Genomic DNA, 20164 nt, shown 5'->3' with positions numbered 1-20164 from the left:
GTGCAGCTCTCAAGGTCATATTGATCATCAGTGGACATATCTCACCATGCAGCTCCACCCTGCAACTGTACCGCAGGTAGGGAGGGACTGAAGGAGAGTCAGACAGAGGAGGAGAACGTTCACAGCTCCCTCAGTTTAATGGATGGTCAGAGAGATGGAGGTCAGGGAGAAAGCGAGAGGAGGGAAGCTGAAACTGAGTAAATACAAATCCCGTTTAAAGGAGCAACTCTTGGAGTGGAGAGAACGACAGCTAGCCACTACTGGAAATAACACAGAGTGAGAAAATGGAGGAAGTGAGCGAGACAGACGTCAGTGTGGTGATTATGTAAACAGTTCCTCCTGCGTTAATGAAAATCAGTCTCATCTGAATTCTTCCTTATTAAATTAGTTTGGATGCCAGTTAACACACAAATAGCGAACATGAAGCTGGAATTCCCTTCCTTATAACATTCAGTGGGATTCGTGACATCACACAGGATTTCTGTTATCAAATCCAAACTTTAAAAACAAATTATTTATTGAAATTACATAACAAACATAGAAGTACAACTGCAAGAATAACAAATATAATGCAACATAAAAAAGAACAGTACGCTCTAGGGGGCTTAAAATGTGTACAAAAATCTTTAATCTAGTGCAAACTGATAGTTTTAATTGCTTGAAGGCGAATAAACTCGGATTCTTACCTGTAAATTTACATTTATATATTATATAATATTTTCAGTAATGAAGGTAGGTTTTGCCAGAATATCAAATCCAGCCATGTGTATGCAACTGTGACATCATCCAGTCATATGAAGGAGGATGATGGGTCAACAAATAGCAATAGCTCTGACAAAACCATATAATATACACTTTATTTGAGTGAAAATGAGTTTATTCTTGACTGAGCTTCAGTCTTTTCAAACCAGCACCTTTCTTTTGTAAAGCTTTCACCTAGAAATCTTAGTGGCAGCACTTACAAGCAGTTGCTTGGTGGAAACTTTGAGCTGCTCAGCTGTTTATCTGTATTCTGAAGCAATGTGGAATTTACTCCTTTAGCTTGGCCACTCCGCAGTTTGACCCACAAATTGGTTTTAGAGCTAGCAAGTTAGCTTGCTCCTTACTAGTGTATCTAAAGCAAGGATTATTAAGAGGTATATCATATATTTAGAATATTTTTTAAATCATTTGATGAGCGAGAGGTGCTACTTGCAGCGCAAACAGCTTGCTCTTTACTTCAAGGCTTATTTGAAAAAGGAAAGATTATGAGGAGAAATATAGAACATTCCAAAAAAATGTCAGATACATAAATGAATGATTTAATACATTTTCCAATCCAAGAACAACAAACATAAACCTGGAACAACGATCTTTTATCAAAAGCAAAATTAAATCATTTGAGATACATGAATGTCTTGCAGCCAATCTGCACCACCAGTTTGAATTAAGGAAGCTGCACTGAACCATCCTCAGTCCTGTTTGGGATCACGGTTGATTATCCCTGGGCTTCCCCAGGGACCTATTTCAACTACTTTGGGATTTCTCTTGGACAGAAGCTTACTGAATTACAGAATAATTTATACACCGGTTTCCTTATTGCTGCCCTCTCGCCTCCCAAACATCAATGTGGCTTTCCTCCCAAACTGCTGAGGAGGCAGGGGGCTGGCGAGCGTGTAATAATGTGTGTATGTGTGCAATCCCTGCATGCAATAGGATGTGTGTGTGTACACGGACACACCATAATCTTATTTATGCCTATCAGGCTGAGCCAGGTGTCTCGTCTTAGTGCGGCGGTGCTGCATTTCCAGGAAGCAGAGAGAGACTGGCATTCAAGCGAGTGTCGCTATCCTTTCCCTTCTCAAACACTTTCTACCGGCATCAGTCTATAGCAGACCCGGCCGATCAGTCCCTAATAGCTTTACTGTTGAATACTCATGCAGGCTTAGCCGTTCAGATGTTCCGCAGTCAGGGAGGAATTTAAATGAAAGTCTGCAGGTTGAAAGAAAACCAACAGACAACCTACATTTTTGCAAGCAACATTAATGAATGCATGGTCCAATGCAGGAGCGGTGTTGGGATCTTGTATTATTAACGACGTCATCTACACAAAGAAATCCAATGGTAGTGTTCTCATTTTAATGAGGACTCTCATTTGCTGTCAAGCGTTATTCTTGTTAGTCTCCTGGGGGCTGTTTCCATGTTTCCTGCTTAAGGTGTAATGGCCAAATGACCTTTGCACCTTTTTAATCAATACCAGCTAACATGCTGAGGGAGCAAAGTATTCAAATCTGTTCCTCCAGGACAACAGGAACATCAACCAACGATCTCGGGGTACGGTGATGCTAAATTAGCCTCTGTGTTGTTGCTTTATATAAAACATAGTAGGCCTTTACTGTGGCTTTAAAATAAAAAACAGTTGAAATTAAATGTTGCAAGTATCTATTCTCCATAGTGCTAATCGTTCAACCATTATGGAATTACTTTGCTTTTTTGCTGGGAATTATTAAACAGCCTATGACTCCCAAAGAACACAAAATCAAGAGAAGGACAGTATGATGGTTTTCCAATTTTGCTTCCTGTAAAGTCAGAAAAAAATGTAAAGGGAAAATTGCTTATAGCAGCTCCTATTTTGCAGCAGCCACTGATTCCCTGAGCCCTTGCAGCCTCATTACTGACCCCTATTTCATTTCATTCTCCCCCCTTCCCTCCTTTCTACCTGTCTGTCTTTGGCGAATAGAGCAAAGATGCCGGCATCAGGACTTTGGTTATGCTGGATGAGCAGGGAGGTAAGTGTACGAGAGATAGCGAGTTTAGTCACAACACATACGTTTAATAACTGAGCTATTCATATTTAATAAAGTTGGTGTAATGATGTTGACAAAAAGCAGTAAATTATAATTATATTCACATACTAGCAGCACCACAAGTGACAATATTATCCGTGTTAAATTAATGGAATCAAACCACTTGTGAATGGATGAATTGTTTCATATGCACTTGCTTTTATCATTTAAATGCATTTATGAACTAATTTATTTTTTCTCCAGACTTTTTCTTTCTAGTAAAAGTTTCTGAGTTGTACTTTGATTTAATGCATGGTTTATTTGATTGGTTGGTGCAAGTTTAACTTTGGGGGCGTTTTCTTTCTTTCAGCTTCCTTTAACTTTTGTTTCCTTTGTCTAACATTTCTCTTTTTGTTTTGCCTAAATGCCTTTGATTTGCTCGCGGCTTTTGTTTCTTTTCTTTTTCTTTTTTTTTAAGCTAAGAAAACCAGCGAAAGGACATCTCAAAAGTGCCAAAACATTAACAGATGCTTTGAAGGCTATTCAATGCCAACCACTGTAGTGCCAAAACCCTACAGCTCAACAGCACAATACATTGTCCAGAAACCAGCCAGGTTAATGCGCTTGTCCCTGTCGCAGAGGGTGGCAGTATGATTTCTAGGCTGTTCTCAGATCTGTTTATCTTCTCCAGAAGCATGGAATAAAAACTGTACTGCAGCCAAAACACCACCTCTCCTTAAATGCACCCTATTTTATGGCTCTGGTCAATATTCGTGTCTTAAATTATTACAATATAGCCAGCCTGTCTTTAGTTTTTTCTTGTTACTGCTACTGGACGTCTTCATTTTCAAACAGGTCTGAGAACAGTTAAACAGACTCTCCTTTGTTCTCTTGTAAAAATACAAGAGGTGGATGAGAGAAAACGATCGACTTCGCTGGTAATGACAAAATGTTCTAACACTCATCCATCTACCTAAATTTGTACAATCCCTGGTTAGATGCAGCCTTTTTAATGAAGGAGCCAGTTAATATAAAATGACATTGTTTATATTTTGCCCAACATCAAGCATGTAATACGGTGTTTTGAGATGGTACTCTGTGCCCTACATGTCTCACAGTAGGAGTTCTGTGGCTGGAAGGCGTGTAAACCGATTCACCCATCCTGTATGAGGAGAGCTTTAATTGCACCAACATAGCTGTTCGCTCATGGGGATGAAAGCGCTATCCCTCCTCTGACCATCCATTTATCCCGTCATCCCTATTGTCCCCGCTGCTATTGTGCACCTGCGGGATCACTACTCCAAAACCAATTGCAACGGCTGACTGGACACACAGGCGGCCGTAAGCCTGAGCCGACCTATGACCCCACATTATTGACTTTTCTGCAGGCAGAGAGTCTGAATCTGTACAGCACTGGATACTGGAGACAGCTATGAAACGCTATAGTGGTTTGCTTCTTGTGAAATCAAATATACATTTTACCTTTGAGCCACTGACCATTTTTCATAACCATCAGTCCCCAATGAGAACAACATGCTGAGCGCAGTCGCCCCACTTCACTGTAACAACACTAACCCAACTGGATGGCGTTTATTGGGGGAATATATTAACATAAATGCATGCCAACCAGGGATTTTACAAATCTGAAAAAGTCAATGAACTAGTTTCTGAATCCACCCCATATTTAACCGTGCCACACTTTCACACTCTGCCTGCACTGTATTTTCTTTCATCACGATCAGGATGGAAATTCTTTGTGCTGTGTTGCAGCAGTCACCAACCCACCATCCACCGCATCAGCATGACAAGAGCGCCTGACGCTCAGAAAACACAATCCACTCATCTGAAAATCCCTTCAGTAGCACCTAACAAAGCAACACGGGCAGCTTTCAGATAAGCAGGCCAGTTTTATTTACCATGTAGCTGCTCTTATCTACAGTATGTTTCAATAATATCTGACTAACTCCAGGAACTGATACGATTTATGTAGCGGCTGCGGCTGCTACAGGCCGGTCAGAACAAAGAACATTTAGTATTACTTGTAGTATTCTCGTTAAGTATTTCAATATTAGCTAACATTAAATTGAATGTACATATGAACAGTAAAAGAAGCAGCTTCAATGTAGCTCACCATCATAAATTCTTCATAAGGAAGATAAAGGAGCTGTCAGTGTTGCGTGATGCTGGCGCTACATTAGGTTCAGGTGAAACTTAAAATATTCAACATAACTACAAACCTTTTGAACTATACGAGGGAACAATCGTTTATTCTCTGACTTTAACACCTCACATGTGGCACAAGGAACAGTTATGAGAATAGTTCAACATTTTGGGAGATACATGCATTTGCTTTCTTGCATGAAGTTACTTTGATACCACTCTCGTGTCTGTACTACAGTTGTATATGCCAGGAGGTGGTAAGCTCAGCTTAACTAATACTGGAAGGAAACAGTTATGCTGCCTTTATGCAAAGCAATGAAAACTTGCCAAAGAGCACCTACCAGTGTTTGGATAACAATTAGTTTTAATGGATTTACAGTACATTGTTGTTTCCTCCTGCTCCCACACAAAGTCTTAAGAAATCCTAAACTGGTGCTGGAAGGAGGATTTTGTTTCCTTTGGATGTAGCATAGACTGTATATTTAATATGCACTCCAGCTTCCGGGTGTGAAAAGTGAAGCCAATTTGAAAGTGCTTTAAAGTACAGTACTACTGAGGGCCACTAGCGGCTGGCTCCAAAAACATCTGGCTCCAACAGACTCCCATTCAAAACCCGTCAACTTTTCTCATGAAATACAAAGACAATACATATTATGATGTCATTAGCTAAATTCCGCCCTTCTGAAACAGAACCAGGGCAGCTGTTTGCCCCATAGACTGTATATAAAGATGGATGACATGTCTCCATTTTACAAAAGATAAGCCAAAATATCACAGATAGCGCAGTCTGTGCAGGAGTGACCAGGGACCCATAGAGCGATGACTCTGTAACTACTTCAGAACATCACATGCACTAGGGGGTGGAGTTTATGACCTATTCTTCATTATCTTATTTTGTACATCTTCATGTACATTGTTCGGTTTGCCTTTGTTTCCAGTCTTGTTGTAATCTAAGCTAACTGACTCCGGGCTGTGTAGAGTGGTTCTGTTCATCAAAGAAAGTGGATAAACTCATTTCCAAAAATGTTTTACTGTTCCTTTAAAATCAGTGTTGAAAGATTCCAGTTTTCAACTGAATACACCAAGTAGATTGAGAAATAATGTTCACTCCCATTATTTGATTTTTGGGGTCTTTTTGCACCGTATTCTGGCCTAAAAATTCCTTAAGTGCACATAATTGTATTTTATCTCACCCAATCGATGCACTCAGCTGAAACTTCGTTCAGTCTTAATCTTTCACCCTGACACTCGCATGCACATACACACCACAGTACACACACACACACACACACACATAACACACACATGCACACACACGACTTAGATGCTGCTCATCATAACTCATATTTCTGTCAATCAGTCAATGAAATTCATTCCACTACTGTCATCCCTTTGTCCTGACCAGAGCAACTCGATCGTGTCGAAGATGGCATGAACCATATCAACCAAGACATGAAGGAAGCCGAGAAAAATTTAAAAGATTTAGGGAAATGCTGTGGGCTTTTCATATGTCCATGTAACAAGTAGGTACTGACAATGTGCCCCAAAGGTTCTTTACATATGTGGTGGCGTCCAGTTTTTCCTCTTTTTTTTTTTTTTTTTTAAATTTTTTTTTACTTTCTTTCGTCATAGTGAGTGTCTGAAGTTGTTGTCTTCTCTCCTTTGTCCTCTCTTTATCTCTCTCTTCCTCTCCTCTTCTTCCCTCTCTCTCTTCTCGTGCTTCGTTCTGTGGGGGATAAATGACTTGTGTTTAATCAGAGCAACTGGAGCGCATCGAGGAGGGAATGGACCAAATCAATAAGGACATGAAGGATGCAGAAAAGAATTTGAACGATCTAGGGAAATTCTGTGGTCTTTGCTCCTGTCCATGTAACAAGTAGGTGCTGCTTGCCTGCCTGCCTGCCTGCCATTCAGAAATAAGAATAAATATATAAGAAATCAACAATAACAGAGGTAGAAGTGACATCACGATGGCCATCAGCCAATAGTCCGCTCTGCTCCAGCTCCAAACAAACACTGACTCTGGCCCTTTCTCATCCATTCGAGGTGGACATGGGAGGACAGGATATGCTTTCAAATACTTCCAAATTTTCCCCCATACAAACAGACACAGCAACTACACCTAAAGTCGAACTGAAATCTTAGTCATTCTTTTGTGTGATAAAAACTATGATGATATGCAACTAATGTGATAATATCTCAAAGGACTACAAAGACTTTTTAGAGATATTAGTGAAAACAGTTTTGAGTCTGCGTTGGCATGACAGCAGCTGACTGTCGGTGGACCGACAGCACTGCTAGCAGACATGCTGTTGAATTCAGTGGTGCGCTACTGACAACAGAAACATTTACTTCCCCTTTTTCAACAGTGTCATGTATCATTTGAAAACGTCCATCCCTTTAAATCATGCAGCATTTGTGAAGTTAAGTTTGTATTCCACCTGAAAAGTAGAAGCCGATATGATAAGCTAACTAGCTCCCTACAGTATGTATCAATATTTGCAGTTATTCCCTTCTCTAATGCAGAAAGCGTTCTCACTGCAAAATTATAGATACTTTTTTGGGGGGTAATTAAAATTGGTACTAAAAAACATCCAAAAATGCCAATATGTTTTTTCTTATCAAAAGTGATTTTTAATTTCAGTTCGACTTGTATGACAATTTTGATAATACATGCATACACATACCGTAGATATTTATGGAAACATGCAGCCTTGGGTTCCTCTCCACTGGATTGGCCATCAGACATACAGCATCCCCAAATTTAAAGCTCCACGACTGGTGAGCGTACAATAGTCCATGACATTAAGCCATCGCTACTTGATTGGCCTTGAGAAGTTGCACCAATACTCCCAAAAAACAAACTGTGTAATTAACGGAACAAAATCTCTTCGCACAGTCGACCCAGACGAAAATAAGACTGGTGACACCCAAATCCCTTCGAGCCAAGCTTAAAAAGTCCGATCCTCCACATACTATAATCTCTCCTCCACTCAGCCAAGGCCATGGCTCATCAATAAGTGCCTCTCTTAACACCCTTCTACCAAGTGCCCTTCTCCAAGTGCCCTGTTCTCTAAGCTGCCACTTCTCCAAACACCTTTATAATGGGAGTCATCTACATGCAGGTGTAGCCATTGTAGAAGTCCCACTTGTAGCATTTGTGTTGATTCCTTCTTTTAAAGAGGATTTTTTTTTTTGGTTGGTTGGTTCAGTTTTTATGCAGGGTGGTGGGAGGAGTGGACTTCTACAATGATGATCACTGTAGCCATTGGCATTCCCAACTGTAAAACCTCTTAGATTCAACAGAAAGAGCAGGGCTAGAGCTCCCGAAGCATCTTGGCACTCAGATCATCTTAATGTCTTCACTCCAGGTGGGAGTCGAGTGATCTTGGTCCCAAAATGCCTTCAGCCAGCCTGGTCCAGGACTGTTTGACACTTCTCCTCATCTGCATGATCTCTACCACCACCACACTGTTCTAACATCCAGTAGACCCTCACTTTTTTACAGGCAACGAGACCTTTTTGTTTCCCCCGTCCTTCCCCCCATCGCCATTTTTGAACCACCGAGTGCCAATAACATGGAATGACTGGCGAGCATGACCCTTTGAATGCTCATGCATGCGTGACGATGCAACTCATAACATCAATGCTAGACATGATGATGCTGAGATCATGATTCTGATGTTAAATGACGATTATGTTGATGGGGATGATGATGATGGTGATGATGAACAAATCTTTTCATGTTTCATTTACTATGAGCAGTGTTTCTGGTAAAATGAGCAACTCTTGCAAATGGGGATTTTAGATAAACAGGGAGTAAACAGCAGATCATCAGATAGAATAAACAGTCACAAAACGTATTCATTTGTCTTATTTTGAAAATTTGAAAACAGGTTCAGCTTCAACAGATCCTTTTCTCAAAGGCAAAAATAGTCCAAAAGCCTAGTTTTTATTCTAAATTTAAAAAAAAATGTAGTGTTGAAAACTATGCCAAAATCATAACCAAGCAATTCTTCATGTAATTTGCTCTTAAAAGTAATAAAAATAAGCAGATCTACATGATACTGCCGGAATGATCACAGCTATGATGTTGGGATTTTATCGATTGGCCCAAATCCAAAAGCAGTCAAAAATATTAACCAAAGACCTTCTTGCATAAGATCAGAAAAGAAGAAAGAAATGTTTTTTTCAAAGGAAGAGAAAAGGGGAATGCTGCTTGACAAACCAGTCGAATGTTTAGAGGAAGGCAGTGAACACCGCAAGAAGACAAAAATGACAGCATGACACAAAGCAAAAAGGAGAAAAACAGGAAGGATCTGCAGTGTCGCTGGGAGCTGGAAACTGGGTTAGGACACATGCGCAGTGAGGTATTTTCAGGGATGAAGCCAGGTTTGATGTGTAAAATGGGTACATCGTGCCACTGCACATGTACCGCGCAGTACCCTTGTCTTTACACGGCTCCGTGTGATGATCCAGCCCACGACCGCCTTGTTTTTTTCCCCCTCTGGTTCTGCTGCAGTTTCTCTGCAGTGCCACCTCTCCTGCAGAGCGCTGTGCTAAATTAGCCTTTATCCTGCACTGGCTGTCCAACATTAGTGTTCGCTAAGCTCCGTCTCCCGCGGGGAACTCGCTCACATGTAGGTCAGCCATATCACATAGTGGCATGATAGCCTGCTGGGAAGTCGACTCGAACGGAACGCTCACTTACAGTAGATGGACGCTAGACAGACAAAAGAGACATATTTTTGTGGGATTTTTCAGCACTGCTGCTCACTGTATTTCTTAATCCCTTCAGCACACTGACTGTCTGTCAGAATTAGCTGACTCCAGGTTTTTTTGGTGCTTTAATACCTTCATATTCTGGCTGCATGCCACTGATTGGTGGATAGCTCAACTTGCAGGTCACTTAAGGAATGAATTAGAGAGTATCGGCAATACTCCGAGGATCTAATCAGATCATCTCGGTTCAATCACAGCAAAGCTGATTAGAGTTGTGCATTATATCCATTCTGAGACTGCAGGGAAGTAGATTGCAAAGGAAAGTGCTGTGAGAGAAGATGAGATGGAGAAGAATGTGTGCTATATATGAAGGAGGAAAAAGAAGAGGAAGAGCAGAATAGCTGAAAAGTGGGAGGAAAACGGATGCAAAGAGAAAGGACTCAGACAAGGGTAGCATGTGTGTTTACCACACTGCTGTGTGTCAGCAGGGACAGCAAGCTAAGCAAAGCCTTGCCTCAGTCCATTTCTATTAATAAAAGCAGTGTAGGAGGCTGAGCCATCACCAGCCCTGATACAGCCAGAATACATCTACTCCAAGGTTATACAAAACTCAGCAACTGACACTATAACACAGGTACAGAAAAGACAGACTGGTGCTGAATGGATGGAGAAGAAATATGTTGCGATACGTGAATTATTGAAAGCTGTCCTGCATTCAAAAGTGCCTTGAAATTCTGGAGGTATAAAAATGATAAAATAATAAGTCGAAAGATGAAAAACTATCCCTACTTTCCACTGACCCTTTTGTGCCACAACAGAGGCTGGTTTGACATTTACATACAGCAGAGCTGCAATTGCATCATCTGTCAGCAGAGCTGCTCCTGAGACAGAAGCAGATAGGATCTTCAGTTGAGGGATGTGTTAGTGTCGAAACCCTTATCACACACTCTCCACTCCTCTGCCCCGCTGCTCACCTGGCATCCCCGAGGGACCAGAACTTCAAACCTGGAAGGAAAAGTGGTAACATTTAAAGCCACAAAGCCACGGTTGGGGGAAGGGGAGGGGGTGTCACAGAAGATCGAGGACCAGTCAAACATGGTGTCACTCTCTATTGACTCCCTCCAATTCTTTGTTTTATTTTGTTTCCTTTTGTCGTTTCGCAGTTTGTTCTCCGCATTGGTCGTCGTCCCTCCAAACAATGTGACGATCCTGTACACTCTGTGTTGTGTGTCTACCAAAAGCTTGTCTCTTCTTTGTTTTCTGTCACACTGGGACATTTAACTGTGGGAGTGGGGGTTTAATTATTGCTACAGTAGAGAAGTAGGTTGGTGAAAGAAAGGAAGATTAAGGGAAGGCTTTACTCACGCTGAGTCATCCTAAATGTTTCAGCTAATAAAATGCAGGTCTAGATGATACTGAAGCGACAGATATGACTTAGCATACGAGGCTTGCCTGATTCTGAACGGCATGTTATATACCTACAAGATATAACATCACACACTTTACTACTGTGTTACAACAGAATGAGCCTGTACCTACTAAACCCAGTCTACCAACCAGTCCACGCCTGCTACGCTTTGCTTGATTTAATCTAGTCTTGACCATATATTTATGTGCTGGATGCATGAAACCAATTAACACCTTTGTGTCAGCCAATCATGCCTACATACTGATATACATGTATATGTTGTTGCAGTACCTCATATCCAAGGCTCTCTTTGTAGTTTTGACTAATGGGAAGCCAGCCTGGTTGAGGTAAAATGCTGAGCCGCCCTGTCAAACTGCCTGAGTAACTGTCTCTCCTCGTCCTCCTCTTCGCTGCCGGTGGCCAGGATGAAGAGCGGAGCCAGCAAGGCCTGGGGGAACAACCAGGATGGGGTGGTGGCCAGCCAGCCCGCCCGCGTAGTGGACGAGCGTGAACAGATGGCCATCAGCGGAGGCTTCATCCGCAGGTAAGATGTCTAAAACACCTACGATGGGAAGTTAAGAAGGTGCTGCAAGGACACAAAAAAGTTTAAGAATAAGTTGATGAAAAGAGTAGTGTGTAAGCGAATCAGAGCAATAGAAGCACCAGTGTGGCTGTGGAAAGGGAAACCACGTGGGGACCACGGTGGGGTTCACGTACCAACATGGTCTGGATGCCTGCTAGCTTGTAGACTCCTGTTTAAACCTGTTTTTCAAAAGTTCCCCAAGTTTATGGAAGTGCAGTAGTAACACGACCTACAAACTCCAGCTAAAAAAACGACTACATGTTTTACATTAGCTCAAAGGCTTCTGAAGGTCAGAAGAGCTAACGTAGAGGTGTAAAGACATCAAGAGGGATCTGGAGTCAAGAGAAAATGAGGAGAGGCTTAGAGGAGATCAAGAGATGAATTCATTCTTCACCTCCTGTTTTATTGTCTTGACACGTCAGCAGAATATGTGTCACTAGAATGAGAGGTGGACAGCCTGATCCAGAACGAACAGATCCAGACTGATGATTGTTCAGTCAATATTTTCAACAAGCTGCTAACGCCTTCTTAACCATACATAAATTCATCTGCGAATATCTGGAAAACAATTTGATTGTGATGAAGATGTTGGTTGTCAGCAAATAAAATGTTCCCCATTCCAGGTTTTTTTTTTCCAAATGAAACCAGTATTGATCATTTTAAAATTGCAAATTAAGATAACTGGCATTAAAAATGAACCGTACGAAAAATATTATGGGAAATAACTAACAAACAACAAAAAAAGAAATGCTGCAGTGCACAGGATCTTCCTTGTGTCCAGGCCTGAGGTCAGACTCTGGTCTTTGTAGGGTCAGAGGTGAAATATGGAAGGTAGAGTCACAGATGGTATTAAGTGGTGCGTGTGTGGCCTGATGTTCACGCAGACCTCACAGTATTCAGACGTAACCTTTTGTGTTCAGGGTAACAGAAGATGCCCGGGAAAATGAGATGGACGAGAACCTGGAGCAGGTGGGCGGCATCATCGGTAACCTGCGCCACATGGCCTTGGACATGGGCAACGAGATCGACACCCAGAACCGCCAGATCGACAGGATCATGGAGAAGGTACACGCTTATGATACGTCATAGATTTTATAGCTTTTCAGCTTTTTCACATTTATCTCACATTATGCATATAAGCCTCAGCCTGGATTAGGAAGGTGTTCACTGTAAAGAGAAAGGATAAGTACCTCAATATTTTATATATTTAATATTTATCATTTTTAGAGCCCGACCAGTGCTGGATTTTTCTAGCACAAAGATGTGACGGAGAAAGGACATTTTACAGTTTCATGATAAAACGCACTGAAACAATGAACTTCACTGGAAATGTAACAATAATAGACAACCATAAATTAAATACACACACAGATACACACAGGTAGAGGAAGTTACCCCAAGCATCTTTTTCTGCATTATGTTCCATAACATTTTCTTATTAGCCAACACTAAGAATGATGGACACCCGTCCACTGCAGAGTACTGCATGTATTCTAAATACTTTAGCTGAAAATACCACCAACTACAATCACACTGATATTCTCCTCCTCTCCTTTTCCAGGCTGATTCCAACAAGACCAGGATTGACGAGGCCAACCAGCGTGCCACAAAGATGCTGGGCAGTGGCTAAACGCACCTGAGCCCGCAGCGTGACCGTCCCGGCGTCCCGCGCCGCACATCGACAGGCGCTGACATGCTTTCATCATGGTATTGACCTTCTAGGTTTGCACACATGCACATATCACCCCCCCCCCTTTCCCCTCCGCCCCCCACCTCCCCATTGTAAATGTTGTTCTGTGTGTCGTCTGTCGAGCTTTTTCAAGATGATTGTCCTCGTAAAATGATGATTTCTTATACTCCGTATATCATTCTTTCCAAAGGTTGTATATAGTGCTGACTTGATGGCTCTCTAGCTCACCTGTGAAGTTTTTATTCTCTTTATCAAAATATATATATATCATATATTATAATATATCATATATAATATATATATATATATATATATATAAAAGTACACTGCTCTGGATGACAAGTATATAATAGGAATGCGATACAAGCTGTTTGTTTTTATTCTTTTTCCTTTTCAGTATCTCAGTATCGTCTTAGTAAAACTGTGTCATTCCATTTAGGCTACTGTCATGCTCTTTATTTTGGTGTTGTCACGACAAAACAGGGAGACGAGCGATGGAAAAATATGAGTAAAGATTTACTAAGTGGCGGTACAGTTGAACGGGATCGCAAAGAGCACTTACAATCAAAAAGGCAGTCGTTGGTACATTTTCCTTCATTGCAATCATACTGAGTTACTGTTTAGACAATGTGCAACTAGATTCTCTGTAGCTGTATTAGACATTGCATTCCAAGTGATGTGAATTGTGCGTTCTCTGCATGACAAATGGTAGATTTTAGTCTTATAAATAAAACCTGTCTGAAAAATATATATAAAAAATGATAACATGGCAGTAGCAAATTGACAAAACGCATGCTCAGTATTAGGACACAGTTGATCGTTCCATACTCCTGCAAGTTTGCAATAGTGCCACTCTTTCTGTCTCGATATATTTACCGACTGTGACCATCTCGTTGTACAATAATGCAAAAAGGGATCAAAAAAGTGAGATGAAGCTGAAAAAAATTTGAGGACTTGGGGTTGCATTGCAAAAAAATGACCTGTTTTCTAAATGATTATGCAGTTCAGTGATGAAGATGTTGATTATGTGATGAAAGATGAGGACTGGTTGTGTACTGTAACATAGGTTTTGGATGCTCTGAAAAAAAAATACAATAAACGTTTGCAATGTAAAGCAAAGACGCATATTTCTGAGAGACCTTACTTTTTTAAGAAGACTGTATCTGTAAGTTTATTCTCCCCGTGTGGTTTGTTATCGGTAAAAATAACAATGATGATATTGAATAACAATGATATCTATACTCTGAAACAAAAAAATACATACAAAAGGGTTTTTTTGTTGCTTCTGTACTTTAGAGCTATGCACACCAAATCGCCAAAATGTGGAGTAGTTAGAGTAAGGTGATTAAATACCTAAACCTGAATGACACAATAGGTTAAACTGTGAGATTGATGTCCTCAACGCATGTAATATTAAAGACTCCCTCTCTGTATTCTGTCAGTGTGTGAAGTGGTGGACATTTTGTAGCTAGCTGAATTGATTAAAAGTAATAAACCCTAGTCTCAACCGTGTCTGTCGTTATTGCTTAGAGGCTTTTGTGTCGCTCTCTAAAGTCCAGGGTGACATTTTCAGAGGATATCACTCACTCTGCGCGTTTGTACATGTAGATTATCACCGACGCGGCAGACAGTCCACCCAATGTCTATGTTCTCTCTGAACAAGGAGCCACTACAAGTCCAGGGAGGGTGCTAAAAATCCTTATTAATACACTGACAGTCAACAAGATACAATAATTTGCTCTTCATATTGTCAGCTAGAGCATCGTTTTACAAGAAATACAAGACTCATATAAATGTACGACAATGCAGTCAATAAAACACGAACCCATGTTGACAGCCAATAACAGGTTATACATGATGTGTCAAACTGCTGTAAACTTAACTATTAACATTCAATATTTGTCAATTAATAAGCAAAATCAGTTGGGGAAAAAAATAAGTAGATACAGAAATCTTTGAAATTGCCCCAACCGCAGAAAGTTCTCAGAAACAGTCTGAAAAGCGTTTGCGTGTCTGTGTGTTTTATTTGTCCATAATTGATGAATATGACCGAAGAAAAGAACTTTACCGCCGAGTCCCTCCTGCTAATTAATGTTCCTTCTCACAGAGCATTCACAAGAACGAATCCAATAATTATTTTCAAAGATATTTGGATTTCTACTGATTTGGCTCACTAGTGTTATTCTGATGAGGTGAAATAAAAGGATGAACTCTTTCGGGTGTGTTTGTTGTAGCCTATTGGTAACTCTACTCTTTAAGTTTCTTATTTTCGCACACATTTTTGACCTAAAAAAAAAAAAACAGAAATAAAAGTATTGACTTTCTTACGTGTTTGTATGTTGAATCTGAGCTAAACTGCTACTTGTGGTTGCGACATGGGAAGTCGTTGCACGGCATGCTTGGTTGTGAAATCGCCGCTGCCAAGCAACAGCAACACGGACATAGAGGGTGTCTAGAAGCCACAGAGGATAACAGAAGAGGAGGCCGGTGGGAACATCAACATTTTCCACATACGTCTGACTAAATTACAAAGAAAAACGCTACAGTGGAATGACAATGGCCGCTGCACAAGCTGGACGGACATGTCAGAATATATTCAGGTAGTCTAAATTTGGCCTGATGGTGGAAAGCTCATCACATCCAAAATCAAAGACTTATTTCCTCTTGGATGCTTAAATGTGCATTAGACATTATGCATTTATGTACTATACTTTTCATGTATTCCACTACTTTTATGAACCTTTAATAGCTGCATTTCAAGCCCCACAACAATTCATCCACACGAGTAAAACGATGTTTTCACTAGAGATTTGAAAAATTTCTAAAATCTTCCATTTTTCAGCATTGGGGCCAAATTATCTTTTTACACACTGCTCTGCATCAAATGGGTGTCTCATTACAGTTTTACCTCAGATCATTCTGAAAGTTATGATATCAAACACATATTTAAGATAATATTTACAATAGATCCCCTGAGAGTGTTCCAGTCAATATTCTTTCTAATGGGAGCAGACATAAGAGGCTTGTTCGTAAACATTAAGAAGTGTTGGTCCCAAATAAAGATGGATGGATGGATGGATAGAAGGACTGAAGGATGGACTCACTACTGAAGGTAAAATTGGTTCTGGAGATAAGATATTAAATGAACTGTTTTACCTTGATCGCTCTTCAGACTTTACATGTTACAAGAGGCAAGACAAGGCTATTCAAAGTGTTTTACATGAGACACAAAGATATTATTGAAATAAATGATTTGACAGTCAGGAAGTCAGTAAAGATGTGAGAATTGGACTGATGAGGTCCACTTCTTTGGTCTGAGTCAACACTCTAGCAGCTTTGTTATGAGTTCGCTAAAGCATGAATACATTTCTAAATCCTATTGAGTCATACTGTCCTTTGATTCTTGAAGGTCTGAGTTCATACTGAAAATTCTAAATAGGGAATAGGGAAAAGCAAAGACAATCCTCTTTTCAATTTTGTTATTTGTCTTTATATTTCAGATTTTTTTAATGTATACATGTATTTATTCCCCTTTATATTTCCACATTCATTTCCTTAATCGTTTACACATTTATTCTTTATTATGGCACTCCTATCGCAGGTCAATTTCTGTAAAACAGCTCAATAACAGAGGGTGTGGGAAATTATCCTTAGACATAATTTACCGTACACGTGGTCTTGTGTGTGCTTGTCTTGTGTAGTGAATATACAGTAGTATATAGAGCAAACATGAGTAGGGAATAGAGTATATGTTTGATATGACACAGGGGTAGAAATTCAAACCATAAATAGTAAAAAATAAAATAAAATAAAATAAAAACAGTATTCTTTGTCAGCAGACACATACATGTCTGAAATTGTATTAACTTCATGTCCTGTTCTGTTTGATAAAGATCTTCTTTCTTGAATACAGTTACCCTTCACAGCTTGATGAGGCCCAGGATAAAAAAAATTAAAAAAGCTTTGATCACAAGGCGACAAGAAAATCAATACTGATCTGAACAAAGGCCGGGTGAAACTTCTTTTATATTTGGTTTTTAAAAAAAAAAGAAAGACACACCAATCAAAAGGGTTCAATTTACATTAACGATGACATGGCTGTTCGATTGATCAATGCAGGAGGCACAAAGCTCCCGAAGGACCTCAAAGCTGAAGCAAAAGGGATTACATCTACTTCAGAGGAGTGAGATAGTCCCATCTGCAGCGGGATCCACACCTGGGTGAAGAGGGAGACAAACCCAGATCTGTGATGTCATTCCCACTGATACCTTTAGATCAGACAGCCAGAACTTTAAGAAAGGCTGATTTGATTGGATGAAGATACTGACAGAGATGCAACAGGAGCATTTGTCTTCCTCTGGACCTTTAGACCACCAACTCCCAACAGGCTCTGAATAAAGTGCAAATCTTCACTGACAGTAGCAGGTGTAGGGCTCTTCTGAATAACAGCTCGTGAGTGTTAAACTCCCCAAGAGGCCTGGAGGTTGCACAGGCCGGAAATGTAGACCTGGTTTTACAGTATCAGAGCTGCGTCCCCTTGTGGAAATATGCAGCCTGTTAATAGTGTGACCAGGTGTCCCACTTTATGTGGGCCTGCACAGCATTTTTATGCCTTGTCCCACGTATTAAAACCATGTCCCACATTTTGATTGGTTCTTATTTCTAGTAAACACTGCAGAACAGAAGCTTTCCTAAAATCTGTCTTTTGTCTAAAGGCTGTGAAGAAAGCAGGGAAGGCTGTTATCATGGGGCTGTTTGATGTCATTGAACTATGTATAAGTGGGTCAAGTGAACGTTAGTCTATCATCATCTTTGCTGCCATCATTATGTGAGCATAGAGTCACTAGCTAAACTGCAGAATATGATAGAAACTACCAGAAAGAAAAGGAAATTCAGCGGCTGGGACACTACTTCTAACTGGGTGAAGACGGTAGAAGGTGATTCTAAGAGTTTTTCGCTTTTTTTGTTCGAGTTATGTCTCAAATTCACATTGTGAAGCGACAGTATAAGTGAGTCTCACTATGAATGTGTGGCACAAAATGAGATGTGCCAAACTGTGGATACATTGAAACCCACAGATGATTCCCAGAAAGATCAGGAAACAGTTGCTGAAATAACTCATGCTGACCACAACCATATTGGTGAGCTGACTGTGGCGGTGAGCTGGCACCACATAAAACCATTTACTGTATTTACTTTACATGGGAGTTTGAAAAGTAAATTTGTTTAGTCCTTCAAATGCTATCAGCCTGACCTGTAACCTTCAAAGTCTATTGTTTGTTCATTTTAAGTTTGATAGACATATCAGAACTTCAGATTACCTCTCAGCATTGGTAACATGTCCCACATTTCGTTTGTTGAGATCTGGTCATCCTACCTGTTAAATGCAAACAACTGCATGAAACTTTAGTTACACACCGGTTCCTTGAGCTGTTTTCCATTTGGGAGTGGAAATTTTTGCTAATTATGCCATCTATGGACAAAGGACAAAAAAACACCAGGAAATAGAGATCATTAAAGACAACAGAGGCCTGTTTACGAACAGTGAGGATGTTTGAATAAGTTGTGGGATGAAAAATCGTAATTATTATGGTACTGTGAGGATAACTTGGATCCCTCTTTTTCAGGCTTAATCCTTTTGTCTCAGATCAAACAGCAGAGTTTTGGCACAGAGGGGGCAAAGACTGGAGAGAGCTCCCGAGCATTAGTGAAAACAAGTGCTGCAATAGTGCTCAATCACCAAAGGACCACAGTATCTCTCTCTCCCCCTCTGACTGTGGTTCATCCATTATTTAGCAGGATAACAAAAATACCCTTGAAGGAGACTGAGGATAGCGTTGGAACCCGCTGGATTGTTCTGGGTTGTGGAGCGACTGCAACACATTCTGCCTCATCGTTATATATTGCCTTTGGTGCACTGGTTAGTTTGCTGGTTTATGTATGATTATGTACATGGGCAGAAATACAGGCGGATGTAGTTGTGCATGGCATGGTACATCAGTCTACCTTTAAATGAACATGGATTTTGGAATTTTGCGTGTTTCACACATAGAAGTAAGCAGGTAATAAGGAGCCTTTAACACCTCCGCACACAGCTCCACTGAAACAGCTGGTTTTCACATGCTGAGAGATACAGAAACACTCCTCTGCTGTCAGCACATTTACACAGATACTGATGAGCACAGCACACTTCTTCGCCCCAAAGACTATAATAGGATGCATGTTTTTATTAAGTTTAATGGTGGTTATATGAAGCCGGGGATAAGTTGTACACACAATTTCAAATGCTAACGTTGTGGGTCTTTTTATCTTTTACTTCTCAACAAAAGTAAGATGAAAAATACTGAAAAAAGTAATACAAAGATATATGGCACGAATACGCACAAATCATACAAAAATGTCACAGCAATATACGTCACATATGCGGCAGTGGCACCTTTCTAACAGGAGAGAACAAAACATACACTCACAACACTGCCCTGCAAAACTGCTGCACAATATTTGTGCTATTAAACTCAGAGGCTTTTTCATATAACATAGGAAACAAGATGTGTTCACAAGACAAAATACATTAGCCAAGTTCAATACAAAACATTAGATCAGGAAAAAAATCATGAATCAGTTTCCTACCTAATTCACGTGCATGCTACATTCACATTCCACCAGCATCTGCGATTCTAAACCAACAATTACACAAAATGTCGATTTGGATAAGTGCATCATACACAAATGAACCAACATATTGCTGCATTTCAACCAGCAGTGACGTCACTCATTAGTTTGTGAATGACGGTTATGAAGCCTCAAGTTCAGAATTTGGTCGGTGCCATCTTGCT

The 20164-nt window shown here is 40.4% G+C and overlaps 1 protein-coding gene across 1 annotated transcript in view; it reads left to right on the top strand.

The window, feature by feature from the left end:
* Nucleotides 1-14828, top strand: part of snap25a (synaptosome associated protein 25a) — a 34482-nt gene extending 19654 nt beyond the window's left edge. The window contains exons 4-8 of the mRNA XM_069158674.1: nt 2720-2768; nt 6684-6801; nt 11480-11599; nt 12559-12703; nt 13200-14828. Of these exons, the coding sequence (XP_069014775.1) occupies nt 2720-2768; nt 6684-6801; nt 11480-11599; nt 12559-12703; nt 13200-13268 (501 nt within the window). The 3' untranslated portion in view covers nt 13269-14828. The remainder of the gene's footprint in view (nt 1-2719; nt 2769-6683; nt 6802-11479; nt 11600-12558; nt 12704-13199) is intronic.
* The last annotated feature ends 5336 nt before the right edge of the window (nt 14829-20164 follow it).

The sequence above is a fragment of the Embiotoca jacksoni genome, unplaced genomic scaffold (assembly GCF_022577435.1).
Source record: "Embiotoca jacksoni isolate LCO1_2020_lvr unplaced genomic scaffold, fEmbJac1.0.p SCAF_23, whole genome shotgun sequence".
Taxonomy (NCBI): Eukaryota; Metazoa; Chordata; class Actinopteri; family Embiotocidae; genus Embiotoca; species Embiotoca jacksoni.
Note: the sequence above shows the minus strand (reverse complement) of the source record. Positions and strands in the feature narration are given on the sequence as shown.